The sequence below is a fragment of the Ptychodera flava genome, chromosome 5 (genome assembly GCF_041260155.1).
Source record: "Ptychodera flava strain L36383 chromosome 5, AS_Pfla_20210202, whole genome shotgun sequence".
Lineage (NCBI taxonomy): Eukaryota > Metazoa > Hemichordata > Enteropneusta > Ptychoderidae > Ptychodera > Ptychodera flava.
Window position 1 is genome coordinate 12,288,276 of NC_091932.1, and position 19,417 is coordinate 12,307,692.

The 19,417-nt window shown below is 37.5% G+C and overlaps 1 protein-coding gene across 1 annotated transcript; it reads right to left on the reverse strand.

The window, feature by feature from the left end:
* Positions 1 to 3,598: 3,598 nt before the first annotated feature.
* Positions 3,599 to 5,842, reverse strand: LOC139132706 (tripartite motif-containing protein 3-like). Its single transcript, XM_070698972.1, has one exon. The coding sequence runs from the start codon at positions 5,840 to 5,842 to the stop codon at positions 3,599 to 3,601; it is 2,244 nt and encodes a 747-aa protein (XP_070555073.1).
* Positions 5,843 to 19,417: the final 13,575 nt, after the last annotated feature.

Consider the following 19,417-nt stretch of genomic DNA (forward strand, 5'->3'; position numbering starts at 1 on the left):
ATTCAAACTTCAAATACAGTAATCGAAAATAAGCTCAGACTAATTCGCATGTAAAAACTATTTGTATGCAAAAACAGTGACTAGACATAGCAAGGAATTTTGTACATAGCATTTTGCATTTACAAATATAACAACTTATTTTGTTTGATAAATGACGTTGTGCCACCATTATCGTTGCTGTTACAGTAGCAACTGTACTGTCCAACTTCCGTTGGACAGTTTGAAACCTTTATGTCTAAAAGCTTGCAAATTTTGCATCTAGTAATTGACACATGAACCTGCTTAAATATGAACCTACTTTGTCGTCTGCAAGTTCAATTCCAGCATAATTTGCTTGTGTTATTGTTCATAATTATGCTTAACAGTTTTCTCTCTTGTTTCCATTTATATGGCTTAATGGTAACGATATCTTGTATCAATAACGGGTGGAGAATAATACTTACTGGCTATGGAGCGATATATTTTACAAATGCCTAGTAATAATAATACTTTGCATGTTTCACATTTGTTTCTTTACAAGCACTCAAAAAATGGCAGCGTCCATGAACTCAGTCGGTGACTAAGAAAATTAATGCGCATGCATATAGAACCTGCGCATGCGTAGTCAGTTAGCCGCTGGCGCGGATATTATATTCAGATTTTGTCATAGACAAGTTACGTCCCGGGAACAGATTTTCGCATTCAAAATGTAACCGTTGTTCTCTTATACAGGCTTTTGTGAGTATATTCTGAAAATTGGAGGGAAACAAATCTTTCCATTTTCGGGTATTGTGTATATAGAAAATTAAATTTTTCCAATGTCATTTAAAATATATATTCTATGGTAACCGTTAGACAATTTCTGGCAATGTGCTCCTTATATTTAACATTTGGCAACATTGCTCATAACTATAAGTCTTCAACCATATTTACACTCTTTCTCTTGTCACCAGCTATCAGATGTAGAGTCTTAACGGTTTTCATTATTGCTCAACTGTTTGATAGTGCTCTGTTCGACAAAGTTTGCGTTAAATATTCAGTCAAAATGATCATGTTATTATCAGTGGCGTGCAAAGATATTGCTTGAACGAATGCACCATGCAACCTAAATTTGCAGTCGTTACCAGGTAACAGTAATCAATGAATAATAAATTTGACGGGGAAAGTTATCATTATTCTACGTCATGCTATGTCTTCTTGAAATCAACCATGTATTTAAATGTCGATCATGCATTGTGAGTGAGCGTCATTGAAATTTGTTTCTCATGATACATTTTCTACGAAGGGATGAGGCAACACGGTTGTCAGCCCAAAAGATCCAATTACCGACGTGAAAACAGCAGAAAAGGAATGTTTTGCATGCAGCGGTAATTCTGACACGCAGCATGATGCATAGAGATTTGCTTGCGATCAAGGTTCTTCTGAGTTCAAGTGACTCTATTTCTCCAAAAACTGCTGATATGGCTATACCTTGGCCTATTGATACTGCTACAATAACTAGTTAAACCACCATTAATCTCAGCATACACAAACTCCGTGAAATATAAGAATACACTAAAGCACAGAGATAAACTTGTGCTGTAATGCAGCTGATTTTGGCAGGAAAGTATAACATTGATTGTCCTTTTTATTTGTTCAAGATCTGTCATTTGAGAAAGATTAATACGAGGGGTAAAGACAGGAAGGAACCATAAGAACGACAATCTGACTTTATTGTCAAGGAATCTCCTTTTTATTTGTAAAATCTGTAAAGTATGTAATGTGATTCTCAAAACTTGACTGTCACGCTCAGATTCTCCGCTATAAACAGTATTTTTATTGAAGAGAACAAATCCAAACGCAGCTACTTTATATCGACTAGCAGTACAGACTGCTAAGAAGTATATTTAATACGCTACCATAATGGTTATCATATTAACCGTATTTCTCATATGGTTATCAGTAAATACATTACGCGTAAACATTAATCAATTAGGCTGTAAATAAGGTCAAAAAATGGACTACTTCACTCCATTAAGGTATAAAAATGAGACTGACGTTGAAACACATGAACGGTAACTGTATTGTAACGGAGAGTACAATGCAGAAAGACTCTGGAAATATCACATCTTGTGCAGTGAAACCGTTTCTGATCCTCAAACCACCCTGATTAAATATGTTAGAGATATGTTGTCCAATGAAGAAACTGCGAAAAGTCATATAAGATTACAATGTAGTAATATGATAATGCTCTTAGTCTTGTCTGTAGTCACTTCAGTATGGCTAATTAAATACAAGCATGCACTCTCCCTGTGATTTCTTATGGAGGAAAACTAGTGGTTTGATGGGGATGGTTGCTGTTTCAAACATAGCAACAAGTGATACGTTTGACATCATCAGATGAAGGAAATGTCCTGCATATTAAAGGAGAAATCAGCATTCATTCTGCATAATATCAATTTTATTTAATATCAGAAATCGGTTTAATGTGATTTTTGAGCTTTTCAAAGATAATTGGATACATTTCAGAAAGTGATTTGTATTTCAAAATCTAGTTGAGCTAATTGGACCATTTATTGTGCTTGATTTTGTCTAAAAATTGAATGTTGAGATTTACCGTTATACAGAACGAGCCAAAGGAACAGATTTTCGCTCTCCAAATTGAACAATTTTTCTAGTTTTCAGATTTTTCGAGAACCGTTTTGAAACTCGCAGAAAAAGAATTTTCTTCAATCTTTTCAAGTATAAATTTGATATACAATGACCATTTTGAGAGTTTTAGCAATTGTGCTACTTTAATCCAAAATGTACACGGTAACCGTAAAGTTACATCATAAATTGAAAATGATAACATTTTCAACTCACACACAAGAGATGTTTCGATGATGGAACCGTTCAACATCCCTTGATGGAAAAACTAGTTCGGGTATATATGTGCTAATTATGAAATCCTATGATAACGAGCCGGTAAAAGGGAATAAAAAAGTAAATTTCCTAGAGTAAATTACAAAAATTTCAAATTTCGAAGCCTTAGTGATGTACCATGTATCTTACTTTCTTCAGTGTTTTGTTCCGATTTTAAGTGTCGATTATTTAACCTACTCCCTTCTACCTCCAAGAAAAGGCCCAAAGCCTTGCAATGTAAAATACAACAGCTTTTGGATCATATACGTTTCGATAAGAAACTCTGAGGCATTTGTACAGTTGGAGGCAAAAACCGATTCTAGAGGTTATTCAAATTTGCTGTCACGTAGGAAAATATGTTCTTCAAGAGGGAATGGGCTTAGTTTGTTACAGAGAATTCATTAATTTGAAGGGTCAAATACTTGTCCTAGAACAATTTTTACACTCCCATTAAGCATTACATAGATGCCACATAAACAGAATGCACTATCCGTATTCGATGCTAGGATATTTAGAATTTTAATTTTGTGGTTTGAATGAAAAAAGGGTCAATTTCCCATTTTCAAGAGATAAAATACTTTCTATTGTGAATTTTCACAATAAGAGGTGCACACCAATATATTACTTATGTATTCTAGTTCAAGCTAAACTTTAACCAACAAGTCATTTTATGTTTGTTAAGCAAGCGGTATTTCACTGTCTCCCCTCAATTTGCGAAGTAACTGGTATTTCACCACTATTGTGCAAAGACTTTAATGCAATCCTTGTCATGATCAACTACTGCCACTCTACAGGGCACATCATTGGTCAAGGTGATACCATGTGGCAAACGCAGTCCGTCCTTATCGCGATCGATACGACATACGAACATGCCATTGGTAGTGAATTTCTGAACACGTTGGTTTGTGACCTCACCAATATACAGGTATCCGTTGCTATCAATTGCGACACCGAAAGGCCCGCAAAGGTGACCCTGTTCTATACCACAGCTGCCGATCGAACACAAAAACTCGCAGTCTGCACTGATCACCCACAGGCGACAATTGTTATAATCTGAAACAAATGCCATCCCCTGGCCATTAATAGCTAAATATGCAGGTCCTCTGAAATGTCCCCGCTTGGTGCCATATTTTCCAAAGGATCTGATATGCCTGCCACCAGATGTAAATGTTCGAACACAGTGACTGTTTTCCTTGTCTGTGCCTGAAACTTTTCCATCCCAGTCTGTCACATAGACAGTGTCATCTAGAGGACTAATTGCAATTCCGTGAGGATGTTTCAGCTCTGCCTGACCAAAGTATCGAAATAATTGTCCATTCTCATCACTTACAACCACTCGGTTGTTACCTACGTCTGTCATGAAGTATTCATTTTCAGTTGATATTGCTATATCATAGAGAATTGTCGGGTTCTCGAAATGCGTGAATGTAAAGGCTGACTTGAAATTTCCATCTGTGTCAATTATATGTACTCTCTTGTTACCTCTGTCGCATGTCACCAAATCACCATGTCGGTTGGTGGCAATACCAATTGGACAACTAAAATGACACCTATCATTGCCATATTTACCAATATCTCTAATTAATCCTTTCGTTATGAGAATATCGAAAGGTGCTCCTGGTACTACTTCTCCATCAATTGCTACTGTCACCCGATATGTACCTTCCACTCGGCCATGTACAGTAACCCTGTGTGTTCCATCTCTATTGTCAAAGACACTGAGATCTTCCCACGACCCCTCTCGTTTTGCTACCTTGGCCATGACTTCTTCATAAGGTATAACCAATTTTCCCGTGCTGTCTCTTGTCGTGATGATGACGTCAACTGAGCCGCCAGTGAACAACTCTTGAGGAGTATTTGTAACTGAACAGTGCGGAACACTTACGTTTGATTGCAGCAATCCTAGCACACCACTCTCTTCGATGCTACTCTTGGCCTTGAATTTGACAATGTCCGGTGGTTCCGGAGCTTTTGTTTCTGTCTTGGTCAATTTTTCGATACGTTTCACCATGTCTTTCTTCGAAGACAGGAGCTGTATGGCACTACCATGCGATATGTTACTTTCAATATTTCTGCATACACTGCAGATGTTACTGTATTGCATTTCCGACTCATAAATTTGCATCTCAGCTGTTTTCAGCTCTGCATCATATTTTGCAGTTAGCTCCTCAACTAGTCTGTGCTGTTCCCTTCTTATCATCCTGACGATCTCGTCTGCTTTGCCCCTTATCTTCTGTTCTTCTTCAAGGCAGTGTTTTCTCAGCATAACTATGTTATCGCCTGCCACAAATTTACTTGCCCTACTCCTTGCCTCTTTAACTCGCAACTTTGTCAACATTTCTCTTAACTTCTCAACATAGTCGTCAGCCGCTTCCTGAAGCTTTCTATGGGAACACTTAGGAATGTGATGTTCAACGACAGTGCATTCTAAACAGACGGGAACTTGGCAAGTGTCGCAGTAAAATTCGACCACGTCCTCTGGATGACTCCTACAGTAAACCATTAAGTCAAGCCTAATGTCAGCAAACTTTTGTTCGTGGTAGTTACTGAGTGCCACAACTCTGTGGTCCTTGGTGGCTGGGACAGTTTTGTGAGGCTTCGTGCATGTTTGGCAGAAATCTAAACTACAATCAACGCACCTGTGAGAGGCGGCATTTTCTTCGCAACGTTCACAGACTCCGTGTATATTATCACGACCAGGCATTCCCTGACAAACAATATCGAGCAGCGAGCTGATAAAAAAGCTACTTTTCAACCCTTTCACTCCCTCATGAGATAGTTGACAAGGAATTTTACAAGTCGGACAAACCAGCTCAGTTGCCTTTCCCGTAAATTTTATCAGACACTCCGCACAAAACGTGTGATGGCAGGGCAGGATCTTGGGATTCTTGTACTGTTCACGACATATTGGACAGGACAGGAAATCTTCATCAATTTTAGTGAGAGTTTTCGACGACTGGGTACGAGTAAGCTTTGCCATGATGTGAGATGAAGGGGTGATCACTGCCTACAAGAATGGAAACAAGAATTTCTGTTGAGATAATTGTTATCATAACTGTCAAAGTTTCATTTTCGAATAATATAACTATAATGAAGTATTATTTTCTTGCAGAAACATTAACGATGTAAAACGACAAAGGAGCAAAAACAGAACAATAGACCATGGTACACGAGACACGAGATATTTTTGGTTATAACGTTTGCATATTGTGTCCTATAATCACAGTCTGTGCTACAGTAGAGAACAAAGTACTCATTATCTTCAGTTGTACGGATTACACAGACAATCTCCAATATTAGTTCAACAAGCTTGTAAAGACATATCCCCGTCAAAAAATAATTGAAGTTGGCTCGCTGTACATGACAAAAAGCCGAATGGTACATTAACAAATACCTTACGACATGTCAGCTTCAGTTACTGAAAGCATTACGATCCAGACTGGTACCTCAGCTCGTAATTCCCCTAACTACGAGCGTAACAGCGAGGTAATTTTCAATTTGAAATTGGCCGGTGTCATAATCATCAAACTTTGCCCAAAACTTAATATTTCACGCTTTCTATACATTAGCTTTTAATGAAAACTATAAATCCTGCTTAATCCCACTCGATTTAGACTATTACAATACTGCCTCCCCGCAATAACAGCGAAGAATCAACAACATGGCGTACCTAGTTTACACAGTTAAAATCCATCCGGTAACTTATCAATGTCATGGAGAAAATTGGCGCACTACCTCCATGCTCATATTGTTTTACAACCACCTGTTATATTGGGCTGTTAAAACATCGTTTGATTTATTCGTTGCATTCGTTGCGTGAGTCTAAATAAAGACACAGCTCAACTCTACACCACGGATACTTCACTGATCCCTTCAAATTTACACTCTCATTAATCTCATAGTGGGGCTATTTTGTACAAACACAGAGATGGTCTTCTTAGTGGTTTAGTCTCAAATCAAGATTATTTTTAGGTTACTATATTATCCTGAAAGGACATTGTCGAAAAAATGATACACTATGCATCTGTACCGTCTGCAATGATTTTACATATTGTTTGTCAACGTGCAATTCATACAGGTGTTTCGTTCAGATGCCCAGATTACACGTTTGCCTTTTTTTACTTCAAATTGTAAGACGTTTAATTTCAAAAGCATCGGAGCTGTTTCAATTCGAGCAATTTCAATAACATCTAGTACTTTCAGGATTTTCTTTCATATTTTGACGTCCACGTCCAGATATCCAGGCCATACCCTCGTCACTGTTTTCCATCGAGGTGAATGTTCAAAAAAAAAGCAAGAAGGGCATTAATTTTGTGTGAATTACCACTCTATAGCTCGAATGAGTCATCCGGTCAGAGTGTACCAGACTCTGTTTTACGAATTACGCTGATTGTCTGGTAGACTGGTTGTCGCTAACCTGCTGAGTGACAAACAGGGACAAACACACACCTTATGCTAGTTACTTTTAAATGCTTTGACAGTCATCTCTGACTGAAGTATGATTGGCTTGAAGGTTATACCATTTACTCAGTTGCATATGCAAATATCTCTCTGACTATGTAGTTGGTTTTTGCTACACTTCAGCAACTATGACTCACAACTCATTAGAACAAAAGCTTGAAGCGTCAAGGCAAAAGTATACTAAAACTGTTATTTTAGTTAAACACTTCAAATCTACAGGAAACAATAGCCGAAAGCTATACGTGTATTTCATGTCTTTATTCTTGTCGGTAAGTAGGCGTTAGTTTCATATGTCATTGCACAACGCTCTTTTGCTAATCTCACTCTAATTGTATCATGCGCGTCAACCAGTCACTATGCTGACCCCCGCGCAGGACAGCAACACCACAGCGCTGCCTTATGAAAATATTTAATGCTTGTTTGAAATGTCCGTTATCTTCAAATCACATATTTGCTAAGAAAGATGGAATCAAGATTTAGACAACCACAAAATTTACACAAATTTTCAGTAACTGAACAACTTAACAATAACATCCGTTCGATCAGATACACTGTATCCCAAAATCTCCATTTTATAAAGCCAATTAACATCACACCTGAGTCCCATGATAATATTGTTACTCTCTCGTTTGCCGCTATTTCAAATGTACAGTCTTGACAGTTTCCATTAGTTTGGCAAGTGACAACCAAAACATCTACACAAATTTTCAGCACAAGCCAACGTAACCTATAACAACTACACAATAACATCCGTTCGACTAGATGCAATGGCAACGGTGACCGGAATCCTGAGCAGGGCTAACAAATTGTACAGCTCCGCTATTTCCCAAACTCGCAATGTCGCTAACTTTCGGATGTAAAGTCGTGCCAGTTTCTTGTGTTGCTGCAAGCGACTGATAATCCTCTGCTCAACTAATTCATTAAATGTATGCTGCCAAAATCTTCTGTTCTTACACAGGTTAAACGTTTTCATTAAGGGAGTTTTCTACTTCATGCAATGCCTATTTAAAATCAGTCATGAACTAAACATAATGTTGACTATGCATTATGAGTGTACGCTAGGCAATATTTCAGCAAATTATCAATCGGATTGGAACTCTGAATGTATGACATCTAGTCACCTAGCGAGGTCATCACAGTCAGTAATGTCTAGATAAATCTCCATCCTTAATATGAGTGGTTCCATAACTGAGTTTGTTGTTACCATTTTTCTGACTGCGATTCTACCTTGCGTTGTAGAGTTCATTAAGCACTCGCACATACTCGCTATCATAAATCGGACACAAACTTAAGAAAAGCAATGAATACATCGCCAAACAGGGCTTAAGACAGCCTCGGGAACAAATCTGTCAACCGACAGAACTATATCAATCCAGGGTTAATGATGGGACGACACATGTCATATTTATCAATGTTTAGCCTAGAATATCCATCCACCAAATGAAAACAGCAGAAGAAGCATTTTTCGCTTTAGCTGTAATTCTGACATGAAAAATAACATGTTTGCAATTTTTGGTGATAAAGATTCTTCTGAATTTAAGTGAAGGAGATGTATTTATTTTTGCAGACACTAGTATCAAAGCTACGTTGACCTACTTTCACGATAGCAATGTTACTTGTCAAAACAGTACAGTGTGTATAATAGTACATAATCCTGCAGACGTTACACTGACATTTTCCGCCCTAAGTAGTATATATATTTTCAAGTGAATGTATCCCCTAGCGCTGAGATAAGAAACAACATATTTTGGCCTCAAAGAAGCGTAAATTCTGTTAGCTTGATTTTGTACAATGGTCTGAATGGTTGTGTCAAAACGTGGCATGAACACAATAAAGAATACGATTGGAGATAATTTGGGAGAATTATATTATAGTAATGTTGGTCTAATCAGGAAAGTTAATCTCATGTATTTTTCTTTTTTCAGAATTGACTTGTTAAGTGAACTAGATGGAAGAATAGGATATTGTAGTAATATTGGTTTAATCAGCAAAGAAAAGGTCATCTACTTTTGTCGCAATTCACTTATTTTTATGAGTAATTTGTAAAATTGCAACTTTCAGCTTCAGAGCTCCTAAAACTTGTGATAAATTTGAACAATTAAAAGATTCCATTCTCCAGAATTACTTCCAATCGTGTGAAAGGTTAAAACTTCAGTTAACCACAACGTTCTGTTCGTAAAACAGACACTGCTCATTCAAGTACGCTTTGAAATTCCCCCTAATAAAATAGTACTATACCTGAATTCTTCGCCGATTAAAATGTTACATACGTTTAGTTTCAGCTCAAGCTTTGTGGTATGGTGGAAGGTAGATTTAACTGTGATATTCATCACTCATTTTCCAGCTAGATAAAACCGAAATATTGTGACGTCACGGTTTCATGGTCATAGGGTCACGAACACCAATAATTTTGAAAGCTGTTATGAAGTGTAGAATTTTGCTTAGTCTCCTTTTGAGCACAGTCCTTACGATTTTTACATATTATGAAACGTAAAACTAATCTAGCTGTGCGTAAAGGTCATAAAAATGAATTCCTTAACCTCGTCGGGTTAGAAGAATGATGCTAACATTGATTTTATCAATTTAATTTACCCGCACGCTCCACCAAATATTGCACTTCCTGCTTTTCCCGTTGGAGATCATAAACTCTCGAGAATATTTGGCTCGCAGATCTGTCTACAATGAAGTATATTTGGATGGATTCGATAGAGCACAGATTCTTGAACTACATGTATTTTATTGCATGTGACAAATGACAAATGACAGTCTCTACAAATATCACATTTTAAGCTGTAAAAATATGTCAGTTTCTTGAACTTCTGCGTGCAAATTGAAGAGAGATTGGTAGGCAAAGTGCGAAAATCGTTAAAAATCACATATAAAAGTCACATTGTAGTCGTATTTTAATGTTTTTGCAATACTCGCTTAAGCATCGATAAGTAGATGCATGCATGCATTGTTCTTGCAGTCACGCAAACATACGACTTCGTTTAATGAGCTAAGAGCTAGCTAAATATAAACATTACAACAATAGCATTGTACATACAGTCCAAACTACAAAATTATAGTATTCGAAAATTAGGTCCGACCAGTTTACATGTACGAATACAATTTGTCTGCAGAAACAGTAATTTGAAAAAGCAAACACAGCTCGGAACATTAAAAAACCCTTCAGATTTTACCGTTAGACAGGTTGCGTCCAAGGAACAGATTTTCGCGCTCAAAATCTTACAATTCTTTTCTTGTTTCGGGTTTTGTGTAAACTATTAAGCCTATGCGAAAATCCGATAAACTCGCTTTGTGGTACTCATCTTATGCAACTATACTTTGTGATTCTTGGTTTTTGTGACCGTTTTGTGAGGCGATTTGCAAGTGGGCAAGTTGAGGGGTAGTCTTGTCGTGATGTGTGTTGACCCCCACTGCCTAAAACAATAAAAGCAAGAATTTATGTTGAAAAAGTGTTCACTTTTACTGTCAAACTTTATTTCAAAAAAATTAATTACAATGACATATTGCTCTGTCGCACTAACATTTAAAATTAACGCTATGGTGAGCGGGTACATTCAGGGGTTTCATTAAGAGCCGGCAGCCGGCGAAATTGACCGGTTACTCTCACGATTTCGCCGGCTACCCTTTTTGGAAAATTGAGACTCTTTCATTGCTAAAACATTTTTTACCTTCTGAAATGGTTAGGGCAAGTATCACAAGCTGTGTTATCAAACTATTGTCTCAAACTTTCCCTTCACTGTGAAAACTTCAAACCATTTTCTTTCGGAATCAAGAATGAAAATTAGGGGTCACCGTACGAAAGTTGGTACCTGGCTAAAGAAATCACTCGATATTTACCTGCACTTAACTAAAAACTGGCCTCCATCCTTGGGTTATAAGTCTATCAGAATTTATTTCACAAAATAAGAAGGTGACAGTTTAATTTACACCATAAACGTTAAATGAGCCCTCAAAAGTGGTAGACTAAAAATATCGTGATAATTTAAGAGTCCCATTGAATAGAAGATAACACGCACGAAAACTTAAGGGTATGTATATCGGGTGACATCAGATTTTGTTCACACTGCATTTTGGACGATAAAATTTGAGGAAATTTACTTTTTAACAGATTGCCATGTTGTACAATCACATTGGCCAAAATTACATAATCCGTACAGCTCTTAGATCATTTTTCCAGTAAAAACAAAATACTATAAAATAAAAGCTATCCCTATTGAAATGACCAGATTTCATTGGCCAGGGTGAATGTTTATTTGAATTGCTATTTCCACTTCTACCGATTTCGATTGTTTTCACAAAATAAGAAGGAAATAGCAGATATTACATTTCACGAGACAGAAATGAGAATAATACAGAAACACACACAACAAATACCGACCTTGCTGAGGTTTAGGGACGATGTTTTTCTGATTTTCATCGGAACACAACACGAACTCAATGAATTCATATCAAAGTTCAACAAAATGCATCCTACTTTCAAATTTTCATGGAAAGCTCCTCTCAAGAAATCACATATTTAGACCTGACTATCTACAAAGGTCGCCGATACAACAAAGGGACATTCTCGACACCAGACACACACAAAACCAATAGATACATTCCAGTTCTTACAAAGAAACTCATGCCATCCGGCAGCAACATTCGATGGTCTGATCCAAGGTGAAACATTACGATACATCAGAACATGCAACAACGAAACCGATTTTACACAGAAAGTCACAAAATTTAGTGCAAAATTACAAGACTGACATTATAAAAAAAGAAGAAATAGAACGCATTATCAGAGAAACAGATCATAAAAACAGAAAAAGACAGCTGGAACAACAAAAAGGAAGAAAGAACGCCACAACAATACAGAAGTCTTCATAACAACATGTAGCCCGTACATCGAAACGACAAAAATCAAGCAAGCCCTGACAGAAAACTGGAGTGAACTTGAAAAAGACGAAACACTAAAAAAACTGTTCCAAAACCAACCAATAATCGCATATAGAAAGAACAGAAATATAGGCGATGCACTTATAAGCGCCAAACTTCACAAAATCGACAACAGCTCGAACTCAGGTTCACATGAACCTACACAAACACAACAAGACCAAACAGTAGACATTGTAGCTTCCCTACTTCAACAACAAACGTAAGTGGAACAACATACTACCAAATAAAAACAATCAACCATTCAACACGTCTCACCAATCAAGAATGAATTTTAAGCGACTGATGAAGAAAACTCTATTTTCGAAACGTAGCACCAAAGGATCGCAGTGTCACACTAGTATCTCCGCTCCAGTGCGGAGTAACATTAAGACACGTAGATTACGCGTACGTCTCGCCATGGCTAAACAACATTTTACATAAAACAGCCAAACATGATATACACTTATATTATACACAATTTCACACGCAAAACGCAAACAACCCAAATATGAACGTTGTGTGGAGTTGCTTTCTCTTTACTACCTAACCTCGGAAATTGTGAAAATCCACATGAGCAACATGTTCCGGACGAAGAATGTGACAGTGATTATTTTGAACACATGTATAAATATGCATATTATTGGACTTATGATCACTTGCCTATAATCTAGATATGGTACGTGGATTCCTCAACCACTTAAACATGGTGGTAGACACAGACATCACTAGTCTACGTTAATATTTAAGTAGTTATGGCCATTTTAAGTATATGGCAGCTATCTTGGACGCCGTCTTGAAAATGACACGTTTCCGGTGATCAGATTTTGGTAGACTTTTACAATGTTATTAAGCACATTTGACTCTATACAAAACCGTTGAGAAACCTTTTGTAGCAAGTGTTTTGGGGTCAAACCATATTTTCAGCCGACTATAGGATATTTGTTAACATGATGCGATTTGCTCAACTTTTCTAAGATCAACGGATAACTTTCAGAAAATCCGACCGAGCGAAAGTTTAATGTCAACAACTGTTTTTAGATTTTATGATAAGACAGAATTGTTCATATTTCATGACCAGACAAAACAGACCGATGTGACAGACTTTTGTGCTCAAAATCATACATTTCGTCTGATATAAGGTTTTGGTGGACTCATTTTGAAACTTGTAGAAAATACTCTTTCCATATTTTTTTCAAGCAAATTTTAATATATACGGTATAAATGACCGTTTTGACGATTTCTAAAACGTACTTGTTATGTCTAAAGATGTGCACAGTGACTGTAAAGATTTCATCACGTATGGAAAAGAACAAAGCTCAAAAATTGAAAAAATAGAACCTCGAAACGTCATAGCACTTAAAACCAAAATCCCACGGTCACACACTTTCAAATATGAATGCAAGACGTAGATTTTTGATCATGCAAGCTTGAACAAGAAACACTTCGGCATTTATACAGTGGAAGGTTAAATACAATTGTTAAGTTTTTGCTGTCAAGTGAGAAAAAATGTACTAAATGGGGTTACAAAGGGCCCCAATACTTTTCCTGAATCCTCAAGCAACATTACGATACTATTAAAGGGACAAAGTAGGCCATTTTCATGAATTTTGTTTGATGTGAGATACTACTTATATTGTTTGACATGTAGAAAGATACTGAATGAATTGGTGACCGTGCATATGCATATTTTAGACCCCGGTTTTTAAACACGATAAACGAAACCATCGCAAAAATGAATTAATGGGTCATGACCATTAATTCATTTTCGTGATGGTTTTTATTGATCGTGTCTAAAACAGGGGTCAAATATATGCATGGTCACCCATTCATTTACATAGATGTCACATAAAAAGAATGCACTATCCTTACTCAATGATAGGATAGGTAGAATCTTTATTTAAAGTGTTTCTAGAGAAAAAAGTCAATTTCTTATTTCAAGAGATAAAACACTTTCTATGTGGCGTTTACCAAATGTGCTAACATATCTATATACGAGGTCACTAAGGCTAGGCCTATACGGTGTACTGTATGCACGTGCATTGTAATATCGCACGATTACCGTAGTATTTTAGTCTTTTGAATTTAGTTTGAACGACTGACAATGACTCTGACCAACAGCAACCCTACACGCGATGCATCGTAAGAATGATCTCTCATTATTTGTTTTCCAGACCTTCGAAGTAACCGTTTATCTTCCTTCAGTGATGGTTTGTTTTAGCAATCTCGTTAGCAATGCCCGGACCTCGAATCTGGACCCCATGCTCTGTGCTGAGAAATAGTTTCATCCTGTTTTACATTGTATTTCGATGGGAGCGACCTTCCTCCACTTTGCTTTTGCTGACTCATCTTTAGTCAATTATAGGACCGCACCAAAACTACTTAAGTTGTATACTTTCTAGACAGAGGCGCACTGTACCCTTTGCTACGCTTTCCTTTGCTTGGCACTTAGACACAGAAATGTAGACGCTCGGAGACTTTGACGGACTAACTTCAGTGAGAAGCCCCGTCTGTTTGACTGTGGTGGATCACGTCTTTGTAGACGACCGACCTTTCTAGATATTGTAACCATGTAGAAGTATGGTGATCATAAACTAACTGAATCGTGTGTTACGTGCAGAGAAAACGAACAAAAGGGTGAACTCAGCAGTTAACGTTTAAACAAAATTTATTACGAAAATAAATCTAATTGCTAAGTCAGGGATAGAGTACAAGCTTTAAAAGTGTACAGACTACTTATCTCAGCTGGGACGGCAAAGCTCCAGTCTCAGAGTTGTAACAGTCAGTCGGATGAATGAACAGTCCTTTGGCTTGCAGGCTTGAAGCTGCACAAAGTCCACAGTATAAATCCAGCGTTGGCAGTGAAGGTCTTGAAAAGTCTTGAGAATGACTACTGCTGGAGTTTAGTAACACACAAGAGACACGATCCCAAAAGTCTGACTGGAAGCTGTGCACGTCCCTTTTATACCCATGTGCTTACATAAAGGCATATAAGAACAATCTAGAACTTTTATTGACATGCTAATTACTGTTCTAAAATTATCTCTCTTACACAACTAATTAAATTTCCAGAACATTCTGAACATGACTAATTAAATTCAAGGTTGTGAGGTCATTAAGGGCAGTGACCTTGAGAATGTTCTAGACTAATTGAACTCAGGTCATGATGAGTGTGTGAAAATGACCTACATAACACACCCCCTCTTCAAAAGGAAAATTTTTCAAAGAAAAAAATTTTCTTTTACAAATGTGATATTAAAAGTGTGAACAATAAACTCTAAATACGAGAGAGACAGTCTGCAATTAAATTGTCTCTGCCTTTGATATGTCTAATGTCAAGATTTAACTCTTGTAACATTAAACTCAATCTTAGCAATCTCTGATTTTTGCCTTTAAATTTCTACAGAAAAACGAGAGGGTTGTGATCAATATAAACCACTATTGGCTGATTTGAAGAAGTAACATAAACTTCAAAATGCTGTAAAGCTAATATCAAAGATAAACACTCTTTTTCGATTGTAGAGTAGTTTCTCTGGGATTTGTTAAATTTGCTAAATTTGTTAAAAATAGCAAACAGGATGATCTGTCCCATGACTATCCTCTTGCAATTTGATATTGGAAAACTCAAAATGGCACTGAATTTGGCATAAAGTATGCATTGCAAAGTCCGGTTATTTTTATTGAGTCCGATAAAGTAATTGTTTGGCAAATACTTGGCTTCCTCTTGGAGATATTCCGCTTTTGCAGGATTCAGTCCGTCTGGATGTTGTTCCATTGGATTACTGTCGTAGACATCTTCGTTGTGATAGGTGATGTTTGTCTTCGTTGGAATGTCTTGGAACAAATGTTCATAGATTGGTTCTTTCAGCTGTTGTTGTTGTTCTGGCTGGAGGTGTGCCAACTTTGTAGACTCCAGCTTCTCCAGGATTTCTGAGTTCTGAAGCTTGACCGAGCCCAGCTTTGAGTTTAGAGTATTTTCACTCAAGTCAGTTTCAGTATCACCATCTTCATAATGGTTTGAACTGACTGCACTGACAGGCTTTGTTTTAGTAGGATTATCCCTATCCAAATATGTCTCAAAGGCGGAGCCTCCCTTTAAAAGGACGCCAAGGTATGGCGGCGTTCATTGTGTAAGTGGACACCAAACAGGCAACAAGCGGGCACATGCTCCAAAAAATGCCACTTTTTAGTTTTCCCCGGCCGCACAAACATAGACAGACTGCCAAGCGGTCAGCGCGAAGTTGCTGCCAATCGAACTCTGTGGTTATATTCAAAATGTAACACGACTAGAATACAATTTTTTAGGAAATTCGAGCGTTTGTGGTGGGCAATCAATGACCGTTGGCGATTTGAACCGACCGTCAATCAAAAGCTTGCATAAACTCTGTTTGCAGGATTAGCAAAATGTGACAAAAGGTTGAGATCAGTTTGTGTAATCAATGTTATAGAAATCAAACATCGTACTGGCCAAGTGTTTGACTTGGAGGAGAACTCCACTAATGCAAGAACCTGGGATTGAAAAGTGCGGCTTTAAGCATATTTATGTGACATAGCTGTTTTTGTTTTCGCCTGTCAGGTGTTATTATGATGTAATTTAAATCGCTCAATTTTTTATCAATTAGGTATGGCCCAAAGTAACGAGCATGGAGTGGTTTGCCAGGAACCGGAAGTAGAACAAGAACTTTTTGACCTGGTTCAAACTTCCGTTTTGAGGTGTTTTTATCGTATTTGATTTTCATTGACTGCTGAGATGACTCAAGATTTTCTCTGGCTAATTCACATGCTTTAGAGAGTTTTGTACGAAAATCTGACACATATTGTAAAATATTCAGACAATCATCATCGTCTGATAGGAATTTCTCTTTAAAGAGCTTAAGTGGGCCACGGACTGTATGTCCAAATACAAGCTCAAATGGGCTAAAACCAAGAGACTCTTGAATTGACTCTCTAACAGCAAAGAGCAGAAAATGAATTCCTTCATCCCATTGCTTCTCTGTGTCAAAACAGTAGGTCCTAATCATGTTTTTCAAAGTTTGATGAAATCACTCAAGAGCACCCTGACTTTCTTGATGATAGGCGGATGACCTATACTGTTTAATGCCCAGCTGATCCATTACTTGTTGAAAAATACCAGACATAAAGTTGGAACCTTGATCGGACTGGACACATTTAGGGAGGCCGAATAAAGTGAAAAATTTGACTAAAGCTTTCACTATAGTCTTTGTCTTTATATTTCTCAGTGGTATGGCTTCTGGGAACCGAGTTGATGTACACATAATTGTCAACATGTACTCATTTCCTGATCTTGTTTTTGGTAGGGGCCCAACACAGTCTATTAGTATCCTACTAAATGGTTCTTGAAATGCAGGAATTGGCTGTAAAGGGGCCTTTGGAATGGTCTGATTTGGCTTTCCTACCATTTGACATGTGTGACAAGTTTTACAGAAATGTGCTACATCCTGCCTGAGATTAGGCCAATAAAAGTGACTGAGAATTTTATGATGTTTTCCTGACTCCTAAATGACCAGCCCAGGGGGTTTCATGGGCCAGGCGCAATATTTCAGCACGATAGGGCTTTGGAACCACAATTTTATGTTTTATAGCCCAATCGTCTTCAACTAAAACGTCTGGAGGTCTCCATTTACGCATGAGAATACCAGATTTTGTATAATAGGAAACAGAGCTATCTGAAGTTTTACTTTCATCATCTACCCTGTCAAACAAACACAAAATATCTGGGTCTTTGTGTTGTTCTGCAATGAGATTTGATCTAGAAAATGTCTGACTTTTGTCAGCAGAAGTTTTACAGGAAGTTTCAAATCCACGAGGGATAACGGAATGATCCGTGTCAAACACCTGACTGAGAAAGGTGTCATTTAAGTCAACATCTGTGACATTATTTTTGAGAGTATTTTGATTCTCGGAAGTTTTCTTTGACATGGCTCGAATAATAGCACATGAAGGGAAAAACCAGGAATTTCTTCCTCTATTGCCTCTGGATTCTGATCTAAATTAGGATTATCAGTCACAAGTGGATTAGTAATAACCTTGTCCCCAGCAAGGTCGTTTCCAAGAAGAAGGTGAATCCCTTCAAAAGGCAAAAGGGCCTAATACCTAAAGTAACAGGTCCAGAAACAAAGTCCGAAGACAAATAGACATTATGGAGAGGAACAGGAATGTAGTAATTACAATCTACCCCCTTAATAAGAACTTTAGAACCTGAAAATTACTTTTCAGAAAACGGCAGGGTATCTGCCGACAAATGAGACTGGGACGCCCCGGTGTCTCTTAAAATTTTGACAGGGGTAGCGGAAGAGAAATCACTAGAAAGTGATATAAAACCATCATGAATAAATGGTTCGAAAATACCCATAATGCTATCTTGAGAAGAATTGACCTTGACCTCATTAATTGGGGATGAGAGGGGTTTAACCTCAGAAAATGTGTTGCACACATTATTAGACTCTAATTGAGTTGATGAAGAAATAAAGCCGGTGGGCTTAGATCCACTTTGACCACTTTGACCTTCACGTTTTCTTTTCAATTTGAAACAATCTGACATTAAATGGCCGTCTTTCTTACAATAATGACAAGAAAGTGTACCGAACTGTTTGTCAGAAGGAGATTGAGACTTGGGATCTGATGATGTGGGAGTGTTACTTGAACTCTGTGAACTGTTGTCATTTTATTTCCTACTGTCCTTTGAGAAATTCTTGGATGAAAAGGAGGAGTTGAATTTACCTGCATTGTTTCTGTATGAAAAGGACTGGGATGGTTTGCTGAGAAATGAAGATTGGTGGTCAATGAATAATCATCTGCCAAACGTGCAGCAACCTCTATTGTATCTACCTTTTGTTCATTGATAAACGTCTTGATGTCACTCCGAATGCACCTCTTAAATTCCTCAATCAAAACAAGTTGTCGTAATTTGTCATAATTCTGACTGACCTTTTCCGAAGAACACCAACGGTCGAACAGTTGTTCTTTTGTCCGAGCGAATTCAACATAAGTTTGATCCTTCACCTTCTCGCAATCCCTAAATTTCTGACGGTAAGCTTCAGGCACCAACTCATAGCCCTTGAGAATTAATTCCTTCACAGAATCATAATTTGAAGCCTGCTCTACTGACAACTGAATGTAAATTTCTCTGGCTTTACCCACCAAAGCACTC

Coding starts and splice junctions, on each gene's coding strand:
- LOC139132706 (XM_070698972.1), bottom strand. CDS start 5,842: ATGGCAAAGCTTACTCGTACCCAGTCGTCGAAAACTCTCACTAAAATT.